This window comes from Crinia signifera, chromosome 5 (genome assembly GCF_055691185.1).
Source record: "Crinia signifera chromosome 5, ASM5569118v1, whole genome shotgun sequence".
Lineage (NCBI taxonomy): Eukaryota > Metazoa > Chordata > Amphibia > Anura > Myobatrachidae > Crinia > Crinia signifera.
In genome coordinates, this window is record NC_139221.1 from 156,799,858 (window position 1) to 156,813,168 (window position 13,311).

The 13,311-nt window shown below is 42.6% G+C and overlaps 1 protein-coding gene across 4 annotated transcripts in view; it reads right to left on the reverse strand.

The window, feature by feature from the left end:
- Positions 1–13,311, reverse strand: part of SLC12A7 (solute carrier family 12 member 7) — a 267,868-nt gene that overhangs the window by 32,523 nt on the left and 222,034 nt on the right. For all 4 annotated transcript variants that reach the window (XM_083188158.1, XM_083188159.1, XM_083188162.1 and 1 more), the window contains exons 15-16: positions 4,832–4,951; positions 4,145–4,249 (exon numbers count right to left, since the gene is read on the reverse strand). In XM_083188158.1, the coding sequence (XP_083044284.1) occupies positions 4,145–4,249; positions 4,832–4,951 (225 nt within the window). The remainder of the gene's footprint in view (positions 1–4,144; positions 4,250–4,831; positions 4,952–13,311) is intronic.

Below are 13,311 nucleotides of genomic sequence, written 5' to 3' on the forward strand. Positions count from 1 at the left end.
CACCTTTCTCTAAGAGAGATTGAGCCGCCCCCAAAAGAGCAGCACGGAGCCGAGACTCCTTTGGCAGTGGTGTAGGAATGAATCTTCTCGGAGGAAGACCTTTGAAGGGAATTTTTTAACCCTGGGATACAATATCTAGCACCCAGGAATCCCCCACCCAGACGCCCCCCCACCTTGACCACCGCTGGGAGATTCCCCAGGTAGTCATGCGGAGGGTTTGTCCTCTCCTTTGGTGCTCGGTTTCTTATGAAAGGAACCGAATTTAGACTTTGGGGCCTTGCCCCTGGAGGACTGAAACTTTCCCCTAAAAGACTGTCCTCGAAAGGACGCACCCCCTCTAGGGGAGGGCCGAAAGGACGGCCTAAAAGCAGAAAACCTTGAGGTCTGCTTAGCTGCAGGAGCCAGCAGGAAGGTACTTTTGCCTCCCGTGGCCTGCTTAATAATCTCTTCCAGTTCTGAACCAAACAACAGCTTTCCTTTAAAAGCTAATGCCTCTAAGGCCTTCTTTGATTCGTTATCCGCCTCCCAGGCTTTAAGCCAAAGCACTCTCCTGGCATTGACGGACACTGTGGAGACTCTGGAAGCCATTTTGAGAGCTTCCTCCTCAGCCTCAAGCACATACTCCGCAGCTGCTTTAAGCTTCTCAGCAAGCAACAACACACATGGATCAGCATGTAAAATAGTACACAGGTCATTGGCCCACACAATCATGGCCTTAGAGACCCAGGCTGATGCTATAAGAGGGCGTAAAGTGTAGCCCACCCCTTCAAATATTGCCTTGAGGTTACCTTCCAGCTTCTTGTCTACGGGGTCCTTAAAGGCTGCCCCCCCCCCCTGGACAGGTAGCAGAGTGGCTTTTGATAGCCGTGCCACAGAAGCATCTACCACTGGAACTTTTTCCCAGAGGTCTGCATGAGCCTCAGGCATGGGGTATAGACTTAAAAATCTCTTAGGCATCTGCAGCCTTTTATCGGGCGTTTTCCAAGCCCCTTCCAATAAACCCTGTAAACCTTCATCCGCAGGGAAGGTAACAGTCTCCTTACGCTGCCGTTTAAAAACACCTTTTGCAGGAGTTTTATCCTCCACAGACAAATTCAAAGCCTGTTTTACAGCAGTAATCAAATCCTCCACCCCTGAGGCCGAGGAAATCTCAGAATCATCACCCTGATCCCAGGGAATGTCTGTATACTCTCCCTCCTCTTCAGCAACAAGCAATGGCACTGAATAAGACCTTTTAGGGGTCCCCACAGTGTCACCATCAAATCTGTCTAAAAAATCATTAAACCTGCTGATCCCCTTAGCAGTATCCTGCATGACCTGTAAGAAACCAGGATCTGCCTGGGTCAGAGGCAAGGAGCCAGAGGACTGCTGAGATGATGACATAGGTCTCAGGGAAGCTACCAACACATCACTCTGCCTGTCCAGCAATTGCACTAAGGCATTCACAGACCTGCCCAGGGCACTGGCCCACGCAGGCTCCGATTGCTCTACCCTCTGGGGTTCACTCCTAAATTGGTCTCACAGCAGCGCAAGTAATACACAAGCCCCCCTTGGCCATCTGCTCAGGGACAAATTTCAGTGTACAAACACTGCAAGCGCTCAATGTATTAAGGGCTCCCCTCCCCCAAAGCCACAGACTGTTGCTCAGACATGATGTAAAAGTAAAACAGTACAGGCGTTTAATACAGAGCCAATGTACTCAGTCACTTATCTGTCTGAAGGCTTCAGATGTGGGGAAACGATGCCCAGGAAATCCAATCACTCTGCCAGGATCTGTCAGCCAGCTCAGCTCCGCTGCAAGCGTTCCGAATGGCGCCAAAACAGAGTGAGGGAAGAGACCAAGTCCCTGCTGCTGCGGGGTCCGTGACTTCTGGCGCCAACCACCCCCAGACAGCTGCTCCCATTGCAGGATCTCCAAGTTCCAGTGTCTCCCCCTCAGCTGGGGACCACTTGGAACATGCCTGTAACAAACTGCTGTCCTCTCATATAGGAGCTCAGTGTGTAAGCTCCGCAGAAAATGGCCGCCGCCATCACGGAGCGCCTGTCCCCCATGATCCCCACCTAGCGTGAAGCCGGTTTCAGAGCGCTCCGGAGCCCAGGCAGCTTCTTAATAGAAGCTGTAAGCGCTGCACAGGGAGACCCAGACAGCGTCTCCCCTGTGCACAGCGAGCTGACAGGACGCGCTTCTGTCAGCTCCTGCTGCGCTGTCAGTGTGAGGATTCAGTGAGAATCCTCACACTGTGCCTACCTAGCTAGTGTAAAAGTTAATAAAATAAAAAACTCCTAACTAACTCTAATCCTTCGGCTGCTCCGGCAGCCCTTTAGAATAGCACCCACTCCAGTGGGCACCTAACACGAACTGAGGAGTCTGGGATGCAGAAGGGAGGAGCCTACCCTCCAAAAGCTTTAGGATAGGTGCCTGGCTCCTACGGACCCTCCTACATCCCAATGTTGAGCTGTGTCACCAGGACCATTGAAAGAGAAATTCCCATAGGCCAGCAGCCAAATTATTGTGGTTTACAATACCAGATGCCATAAGCACTGTTACTGCAGCATGCAAAAATACCAAATACTCATCCCATCAAAAACCAGAAAATCATGTTTATACATTTGCGAAATGACTACAGATGGCCACTGTCTGTCTTACATGTTATCTGTGTATTTGACTACAGTCCACAAATAATCCCACTCAGAACATTAATAAGCAGTCAGCACTTTCACTTTTATGCTAAAACACCCCAAGCTGTACCAAATATAAAGTCCACCCCTAACTGATTACATGCAAGATTCACAAGTTTATCCGACAATTCAAAATCCAAAGGCAGATTCATTGTAATGACATCAACAGAAAATTTTTTGGAAGCTGTTAAACGAGCAAAGAGGTAAGCATAAACATGGGGCAAGAGCGCCAGTACGCAAATCTTATACCCCTTTCACACCGCACTTGTTAAACGGTATATTGCCGTTTTTTTTCCATTTCAACACGTTTCAGGCTGCAGTGGGAAAGCTCCAGAGTTCATTTACCGGTTAAAGATAACCGGTATTTCAAAAAGTTTAAAAAGCAGAGTCCTACACGCTTCAGAGCCGTTTTTTATGCAGTGAGAATGGCTCTGAAAGGTATTTACTGTAGTAAAAACAACAGACTACAGACCTGTGATAGGCTGGCCCCTGCGTTCTGCCTTGAAACGTGTTCAGGGGATTAAACGGGTTGACTGATGTGAATGGTATTTAAAACGGTAATCTACTGCAATGTGAAGGCTCAGACTCGTTTTAAATACCGTTTCAAAATACCGGTTTTTAGAACGTTTAGGCAGTGTGAAAGTGGTATTACTGTACTACTGGCACAGAGGAAGGAGGTGTAGTATCTGAAGAGCAATTTACTAAGTAAAGCGCACAATGTACTCACAACACAAATCCATGAATTTCTCACTACAGAAATGCTGTATTTTTGGCTGCTCTACCGAGAGGTGACATTAACCAAATCTTTTACAATAAATTATTAAATCGTCTAACCCTATTATATTATCTTCATTAGTTATTTGAGCAGTGCTGGAAAGTAAAAATAAAAACAGGGCATTTCTGAAACTGGTAAAACAAAGTTACACCTACTAAATATTTTAGCAGAGATAGAAATAAGCACTGCAGGCTTTTTTCCTATTGGTTGCAGTAAAGCTTGCTATAGGTGATGCACATTAGCAAATGGTGTCAGATTAAATTGGACACTTAATTGGATTACGTGGACATGGACACAAAAGGGAGGGTTGCCCACCTTTCTGGGGGGACGGGAGGGGGACCCAATTTTGGAGAGCCTCCCGGACATTCAGGGAAGTTAGACAACTCTGGTATACTTGTGGTAGGAAATATAGAGTGTAGGCTCCACTGGGGCAGGGATGGATGCTGCGGAATATGTGTGCGCTATATTAGAAATTGTTAATAAATAAAATAATAAATATTCACAATGAGCATGTAGCCCCATCTCGCTCACAGATTTGATCACATCTCCTCAGCTCAGGGGGAGCCCTCCCATGCGCTTCACACCCCCATAATTATTTTCTATAATCAGGCACAGAAGTGGTGAGTTTATGTTAGTGGAAGGACCTGGCTACCATAACATCACTTGTAGCAGAATGACAGAGAAACCTACCTCCAGTTTTTAGTATGTGTTGCACCATGTTCAACCCGAAGCAAAGCATAGCGAGCTGCATTTAATGACAATCCTCTTATTCCATCACCCCATTCTTTTTCAGCTCTAAATAAACAATTTAAAAAATGGTAAAATTATTATTATAGAATATAGACAAAACAAAAATCTCAACAAGGACTAATGAATGATTCAGAAAACAATTATGCAGAGAAAAATGCATTTTTATATGTGTGTATACAAATTTTGTCCCTATAGGAGTTATACATTTAGTGTCTCTCTTGTGGCTGGTGACTTGATAATGGATGTATGGGGCTGAAGGTGTGACCAGCACAACTTACCAGTCACATAGAACCTTCCCAGTAACCAATGCGCACAATTTGTGGCACTTTTCTCCCAGTATTACTATTCAGTTTGTGTTTACCTATGTTATCTCACCCCTATCCCCATGTAAACAACCAAATCCACCACATACTTGTGGTCTACTAAACAATAAGCAACAAATAGATCGCTGTTGCTAGTATGCTTTATGATCGCAATAATACAATTTTAATTTCCACTCAATGCTGTGACAACATACTGTAGGTATTAATGTGCAAACAAAAACACATTAGCCGGTAATCAGTTTGACTGTAAATAGACATGGTCTGTTTAGCACTCTATATACAGTAGTTGTTCCTAATGACTCACCCTCTATATTCAATGTACTTATAGATACATCCTGCTATAAGCATAGCAATTAATGCATAATACCAGGAACAAATAAACATCAAAGCGAGGCATAAACTCATTCCCACAAAGGAGAGTGTCCTGGAAAACAAACACAAATTGTATTCGCTTATTTAAGTACGCAAAGTGCTGATGTTAACATAAATTAAAATAAAGTTAAACAATCATACTCAGTGTCAGGACAGGCGAAATGCTGGAATGTCTACAGCCTGTGGTAGGAGTTAATAAATAAATTATAATATACATTGCACTAATATACATTCAGATGAACCCTATGCCATAATGCAGCGGTTCCCAACCTTTGTTGAATCACGCACCTTAGAGTATCAGAATTTTTTAACGCCCCCATGGCCAAGTTTTTTATATTGTGAAATTCAGAAAAAACAAAGTATAGTGAATTGTGTTTATATGTCACCCTTTGGTTGTTATGCAGTGATGGGCAGGATTCCTTATATTTGTCCACATATATTATTGGAATCCATAAGTACCGGTTTTACATATTTCATTCACCATAAATAATATAATGGTCCTGGGCCACCAACTCCAGGGTGCCACGGAACACAATTTGGGAACCACTGCCATAATGTATTAACTATTTTTATTGCCTGAAGGATGTGGGCATTGCAATGTCCAGCCATGCTGCTTATTGTATGAGCTGAATTTTTTTAATGAAATGCACATTGCACTTGAGCAAAATGTGTTTCCTGTGCTGGTCTCCCTCCTCTTTAGAAAATTCTGTACAGAGGTTAATAATAAATGGGACACTATGACACTATATATTTTAATATTTCATTATTGTATATTTTTATGTATATAATTGTGTATACAAAAGCAAAATATTTTTTTGTTAACCCCTCTCCTCAGTTGGATAAAATATAAGTTAGACAATTTTCTGCAATAGATTTTCTATTTGGTCAACTGTTTCCTGTATTGGTGATGCACACATAAAAGGGCTGTTAATTTATAGAGCTGAAATTTATATTTGCTTATCCCTTTGAGGTCAATAGCTGCTAGATTACTTTTTTAAAACTTCTTATTGAACAGAAATCGGATACAGATCAAAATTATGGAGACAGAAATAACTCACAAACTGAATCCAACACTTTAAATTATAAATGAAAGAAGTGAGCATAACAAACTGCAAACACACAACATAGATTGTCACTGTACCTCAAATGGTGGAAGAAGAGGGGCATGGATAGGTCAATGGGAGGGGGGATAAGAAATAATAGGGCATATTATTAAGTCTAAGAGATAAACACGAGGTTGATAAAGAGTGATAAAAGTCCAGCCAATCAGCTCCTAAGTGCCATTTTTTAAACACAGCTGTATAGGGTGATATTTTTAACAACTTTTTGGACGCCATTTTGTTATGTATAACCTCCATTTTGTATCTGTATAACTTCATTGCTATATATATGTACTTTTTATTAGGATTAGTGCTTTTACAGACATATAGGCACTAGTTAGAAATATAGTTCCATTCTAAGTGCCAGCTGTCTTTTACACCTTGACCTGGTGTGGAAGATATAGGGAGTGGGAAGTGTAGCCAGTGTTTAGGCAAGCTGACAGTAAGTAATATATGTTCCTGCTATCAGTATGTCTGATGGAAACTGTCTAGTAAGCTGTATGGGCTATTGTGTCCAATAACTATGTGAACGGGAATCGTGTCATTTTTGGGATAATTTATATCATGTGAACAGACTGCTACATCCAGTAAGCAATATCTTACAATACTAGGATATTTGCTGCAGGATGGGTATAAAGGCTAGAGACTTATACATGGCAGAAGTTCCTGAAGCTAGGTCTGTCTGCAGCGGACATAGATTTCTAAATCACCTCAGTGTAAGAACTCAGTAGAGTTACTTAAAGAGGGACCCTGAGGACGACTGGACTTTTATTTCTTTAAACTACTGATGACAACCATCCGGGACAGATCTTAAAACATCTGAGATAAAAGCTGAGTATTAACTTGTTACTTATTTGCATGTTTTTATTATTGTAGCTTAAATAAATGTTTATCTTTGTTTTGAAATGTCCTGTGTCAGTCTCCATATTTAACACATTGTATCCTAGAACCTGGTCGCTTGAGTTATTACTTTCAACCGACAACATTTGGCGTAGTCGGCAGGATACAAAGGGTTAAATTAAGACTGTAAATTAAAATGAGTTTGTTTAAAAAATGGTTCAGGGGAGCAGCTTCTGAGAAGAACTCCAAGCATCCATCATGGTTTGCGAGACCCGGCCGGTGGCAACCATTGATGGATGGGTGTTGTAAAGACATTCAGCCTTTGCAAGTTAAGAATCCAATTGATGCTATGCAAAGAATTGATGTTAGTTGTGATTCTGGGAAAATTGTCAGTGAAATTAAGAATTTTACCATTCAATCTGTTAACCAGTTTGAGGATGTGAAAATTGAATGTGACATGCTTAGAGAGCAAAATGAAAGTTTAAAGTTTTATGTAAATGAACAGAGTGAGAAACAAAATAATGTATCATCAGAGGAAATGCTTTTTGATGAAATGTGTACTGTTGGGAAAAATAAACATAAAGTAGTTCTGTCAGATAGTCTCACTTTAGGAAGTTTTGAGGAAAAGTCAGATTCTGATAAGTCTTGTGAAGTTGTAACATGCTGCAGACAGGAAGGTGTGGCTGGTCCCCCCTTACCGAGCTGCAGCTGTGAGTGTGAGATACAAACTTATGAGATATTTGAAAATTATGTTGAATTTGTATGTGAATGTATTGCAAATGGTCAGACTTGTGTTGATGCATCATATCGATCAGACAATGTAACTACATGTCAGCAAATTGCTGACACAGAGGATTGTGAACAGTTAACATTGAAGCAGAGAAATATTATTGTTTACATATCCAATAGAGGTATTTGTAATGAGCAAGTTGATTTAGGAAACACAGACAGTAGGATGTGGCTACATCCACTGAAAGAGAAAGAACTTGATACACACACAATAGAAAATGTTTTTTGTGTGGGAAATAAGTTTAGTCCTGAGACTTCACAGAGGCAAATTGAGAGTGTAAATACACTAAGAGAAACTGAATTTCAACCTGTTGAAGCGCATGTTTCAATTATACAGCAAGCAGGATTGCATTATGAGAATACATTAAATAATGGGTCTCAGTACATTGAGGAGACCGGGGAGATGTGTCATGGTTTATCTGCATGCAGTAGACAGGAGGAAGTGTTTGAAGTTGAATTTGAAATCTCACAGGCAGAGATTTGCTGTGACGATTACAAGTCAGAGGAATGTAGTCATGATAATTCTTTTCACGCTGTTAATGACATACCTGAGAGTAAGATGCAGACTATAGAAGAGGTTGAGTGTGATTGTGTAAAGTTTTGTGAACAAAATATTGATCCACAGTTGAAATTGGTGCAGAGAGCTACTGATATGACACAAATAGCATCATGCATGACCAGTTATGTAGTGGAAAATTTACCACCTGGGGTACCTGTATACAAGATACCACTGTTCACTCAAGCAGAATCAAATAGATTGTTACATGTGTGTAAATGTGTGGAACTGGCAGCTTTAGGTGAACAGGAGGGTGGTAATGGAACATATCAGGGACAGGTTACACAAAAACCAGGCATTGACCCTGTCCATTATGAAACACCTGGGAAACAAATGCATTTTGATTCACAGACAGCTTCGTCTGAGCACATAGATAGAAATGACACTGATCAGGAAGTGGGTGAATCAGCCAGGCAGTATGCCCCACCTGCTCCATGCCCCTCACCCTATGAGAAAGCAAAGGTAGCCCACTGGGACACAGGATGGGGAGAAGGGGAGTCAGCCAAGGGTGGGAATACACAAGCACTCACCACCCCCTGGAAGAAGACAAACTTTATTCTCTCACAGGGAGGGGGGTCACTGATAGCCCACTCTCCCAGGGAAGTAATTAAGTATGAGATCTGTGTTACTAGAGACACAGGACAAGATGAAGAGAAAAGCACAGATATATCATCCACAACTTTGGTGAATGATAATGTAGAATCATCATTGTTACAGTCACATCATGACACAACCAGCTGGGTAGCAGTAGAAGGTTATACCAAGCCGTGGACGGCCCAGAGTTACTGCAGAATGTGGACTGGGCAATGCCCAGAGTCCCAACTGTTGGTCTTTGAGTTACTAGACAAAATAATTGGAATGGACATACTGAAGGGGCAGTCCATAGACAGCCTGTCCAGCACTTATATGTCTGGTAGCTCTGTAAAAGCCTTCACAACCTCTGCAGTAAATCTGACAGTTAGGGGGAATGCTAAATGGCAACCTGTGTACATACCCCCAGCAGCCCAACCTGTATGCCTGAAGCAGTATTGCACCCATAGTGGTCATGAAGAAATACTACAAACCACAGAAGTGGTTATCCCAGAGTGTCAGGATCAATTTGCTTTTACCTGGGATGGTCGTCAGCTGGCTCCCACCATTCTGCCTCAGGGTTACAAGCACAGTCCGTGTAACTGTCATGGATTGGTGTCCAGGGATCTGGACACAATTATTCCCCAGTTACCATGCACTCTTTATCACTACATCGATGACATCATGCCATCTGGGCCTACTGCTGAACAAGTTGGAGAAGATTTACACACCTTGGTACAACATATGGAGAACCGAGGGTGGGCTATAAACAAAGACAAGGTGAAAGGCCCTGCTCAAAGTGTGAAGTTTCTGGTAATGATTTGGACTGGGCCTAAAAGGACAATACCGCAGCCTGCGTTGGAAGCAGTATCCAAGCTAAAGACTCTAACAACAGCCAAAGAAGCACAGCAAGTGTTAGGCACTCTTGGATATTGGAGATCATTTGTACTGCATCTGGGATTGATTCTTTGGCCTATCTACAAAAGTGTTACCAGAAAGAAAGATACATTTGTGTGGACAGCTGAACAGAAAGATACAGTTCAAGCTGCAAAGCAAGATATCCAGGAGCATAATGCTCTGGGCTCCATCCAGGGAGATCAGCATTTCTTTATGGACATGACAGTAACTGAGCATGTTTTTATTGGACTTTGGGCTCAGCAGTTACCATGCTCACAGACAGTAAACTTACTTTTGGCAAAGACTTTGCTAGCAGCATATACTGCATTTCAACATGTGACAAATGTCACCAAGCAACAATATGTCGCTGGAAAAACACCTGTGAAAGGATGGGTGAGACAAGAGGGCCTAGGTGCATACACAGCCTTGGTCCAGAAGCAGACGCTGCAGAAGTGGCAGTGGTATCGGTCAGAAAGAGGTGGAGTGTCCAGCCAAGAGCCTGTTCCAGTGACCTGCTGCATTACTAGAATGATGACCTGTGAAAGTACAGAGACCGAGTTGCCTCCACTACAAAACAACGGAGGTCAATTTCAGATCACAGAACTATATACCCAATGGACCAAAGAAGAAAAGAAGTATGCAAGTTTCTCAAACAGGTCAGCAACAGTGGTCTCCACAAGAAGCATCCAAGAACTGATACATGGGAGTGGTGAAGAAGGAACAAGTCAGTATGCAGAACTACATGCTGTAGTCATGCTGCTGGAAGAAATTAAAGGACCTCCCATCACCATTTACACCTGGCACCAGCACGATTGGAAGGTGCATGACAAGGACATCTGGGGAGAAACCAAGCTGTGGAATGAAAGTTGGAAGAACCAGTGTCATCAATGGTCTGTGTCCATGGAACACATTACTACCCACAATGGACTAGAAGGCAATGAAATTGAAGATGCCCTGGTGCAAGTTGGAACAGTAAAGGTTACCCCACAAGAGAAAAGAAAACTATACCATTTGGGAGAAGAAAGAAAAAGTGTCCCAATGTCACAACGTATGGCCAGAGAAAAAGTGAATTGTGAAACTCATCAACTGCAGAATAACCACAAGGAGCAGACTTATGATATGAGTGGTGCTGAAGCATGTCTCTTCGCAAGTGTGGACAAACAAGTTCCAATCAAAATGTCAAGAGACTTACAGTCGCTATATGAGACACCCAAAGACATCCAGTCTGATGATGACACACACTTCATAGACAAGACAGTCAAAGACTGGGTGGCTGTGTTGGGGGTGTCCTGGTTATGCCACATTCCCCATTATCAGCAAGCTGCCATGTTGAGTGAATATATGAATGAGCTCCTGAAGGACCAGGAAAGAATGTCCACGCATAAGAGAAAGGGTGGGGATGAAGTCCTTCAGGAAGCTGTGTATTGTTTGAATGAGAGGGCAGTAGAGGGGAACATCCCACATGAACTGACACAAAGTGAGGCTATAGGCTCTAAGTTGATTATGTTAAACATTGTGTATGTAGCACAGAAATTGACAGGAGAAATTATCAAAGCTGCATTAGGACAGATGTGTAATATGTTGTTTGAAAATGATACCGATTCCTGTCTATTTATCTTCTCACAGGCTGTACCCCAGATCAACATGATGGCGTACAACAGATTATTTGGGCACAGCTCAAACAAGGCTTTGTGGGCAAGCATCATGGGTATCATTATCCTGACAGTCAAGACAATTCTCCTGATGTGGATTTTCCATCCTACAGACCTCTACAAGAATGATATTGAGTCAAGAAAAGGTCTATTGGAGTCATGGTCTAACTCCTTTGTACAATTATAGAGCTGCAGAACAATTGCAGATTAAGGACTATGGTACTCATGCCTCGGTTGCTAACAATACCATAAACTGGGTAGAGGTACCATTGACTATGACTGAATTTGAGAAAAAAATGTATATAAATGGTTTGTTACCAAGTAGCAAGCCCCTGTTAGTGAACTGTAAACCACCATCTCATAAAAAGTAAGGGTGGATTGTATAGGGTGATATTTTTAACAACTTTTTGGACGCCATTTTGTTATGTATAACCTCCATTTTGTATCTGTATAACTTCATTGCTATATATATGTACTTTTTATTAGGATTAGTGCTTTTACAGACATATAGGCACTAGTTAGAAATATAGTTCCATTCTAAGTGCCAGCTGTCTTTTACACCTTGACCTGGTGTGGAAGATATAGGGAGTGGGAAGTGTAGCCAGTGTTTAGGCAAGCTGACAGTAAGTAATATATGTTCCTGCTATCAGTATGTCTGATGGAAACTGTCTAGTAAGCTGTATGGGCTATTGTGTCCAATAACTATGTGAACGGGAATCGTGTCATTTTTGGGATAATTTATATCATGTGAACAGACTGCTACATCCAGTAAGCAATATCTTACAATACTAGGATATTTGCTGCAGGATGGGTATAAAGGCTAGAGACTTATACATGGCAGAAGTTCCTGAAGCTAGGTCTGTCTGCAGCGGACATAGATTTCTAAATCACCTCAGTGTAAGAACTCAGTAGAGTTACTTAAAGAGGGACCCTGAGGACGACTGGACTTTTATTTCTTTAAACTACTGATGACAACCATCCGGGACAGATCTTAAAACATCTGAGATAAAAGCTGAGTATTAACTTGTTACTTATTTGCATGTTTTTATTATTGTAGCTTAAATAAATGTTTATCTTTGTTTTGAAATGTCCTGTGTCAGTCTCCATATTTAACACATTGTATCCTAGAACCTGGTCGCTTGAGTTATTACTTTCAACCGACAACAACAGCCTATTGGATAAAAGTTGGGGGCTGAATTGCTGGGTGTTTAGAACTCTTTATCACCCTTGCATTTATCTCTTTTTACAGCTTAATACATCTTTTTACAGCTTAATAAATCTACTCCATTATTAGTAGAGGAGGATTGTACCACTTTTACACCAGAGCCTTGACCCGGAGTTTTGCTGCTCCAGTCCGGGCCGGGGCTTGAAGTAAAGGAATAAAAATAACCCAGGTCCTGTTACCCAGTGTCCGACCCGGCAAATGTTCAGGGTCAGAAATGGGGCTTCCCCGGAGTCAGGGGCAGTGTAAATGGGTAACCCGGGTCATCCAACCCAGGGACCCATTTCCTCCAATCAGGCAGCCCCATCTTCCGTACCGCAGCGCCCTGAGGTCAGTCCGGAGGTTGGGCAGGGGCTGCGTACAGACTTCGCTGCTGTCTGCTGTACTCATGCACGGAGGCTGGGGGTGTACGGAGGCTGGGGGCAGCCCAGCAGCTTACCTGGGTGCTGGTCTTGCCCCCAGCATGTCGGTCGGCATTGCGGGGGTGTCAGGCAGCGGGTTTGCTGGCGCTTGGAGATGATGTCACCTCTGAGCGCCGGCTCAAGGCCGAATTCACCGGCGTAGCCCACCCAGGATAATGCCGGTTTAAAAGGGAACAACTGCTGGGCCGCATCCGGGTCCAAAAACCCGGGTGCGACCCGGCATTTGTGGTGTAAAAGTGGTATTAGTAAAGGAAGATTAGTAAAAGGAGGAGTAAATGGTTGATTTTCATTTATTCCTATACATTACCAGCATTTTGTGCTCACCATACAGACTGAACAGATACATCTTTAGGTGTATATCGAA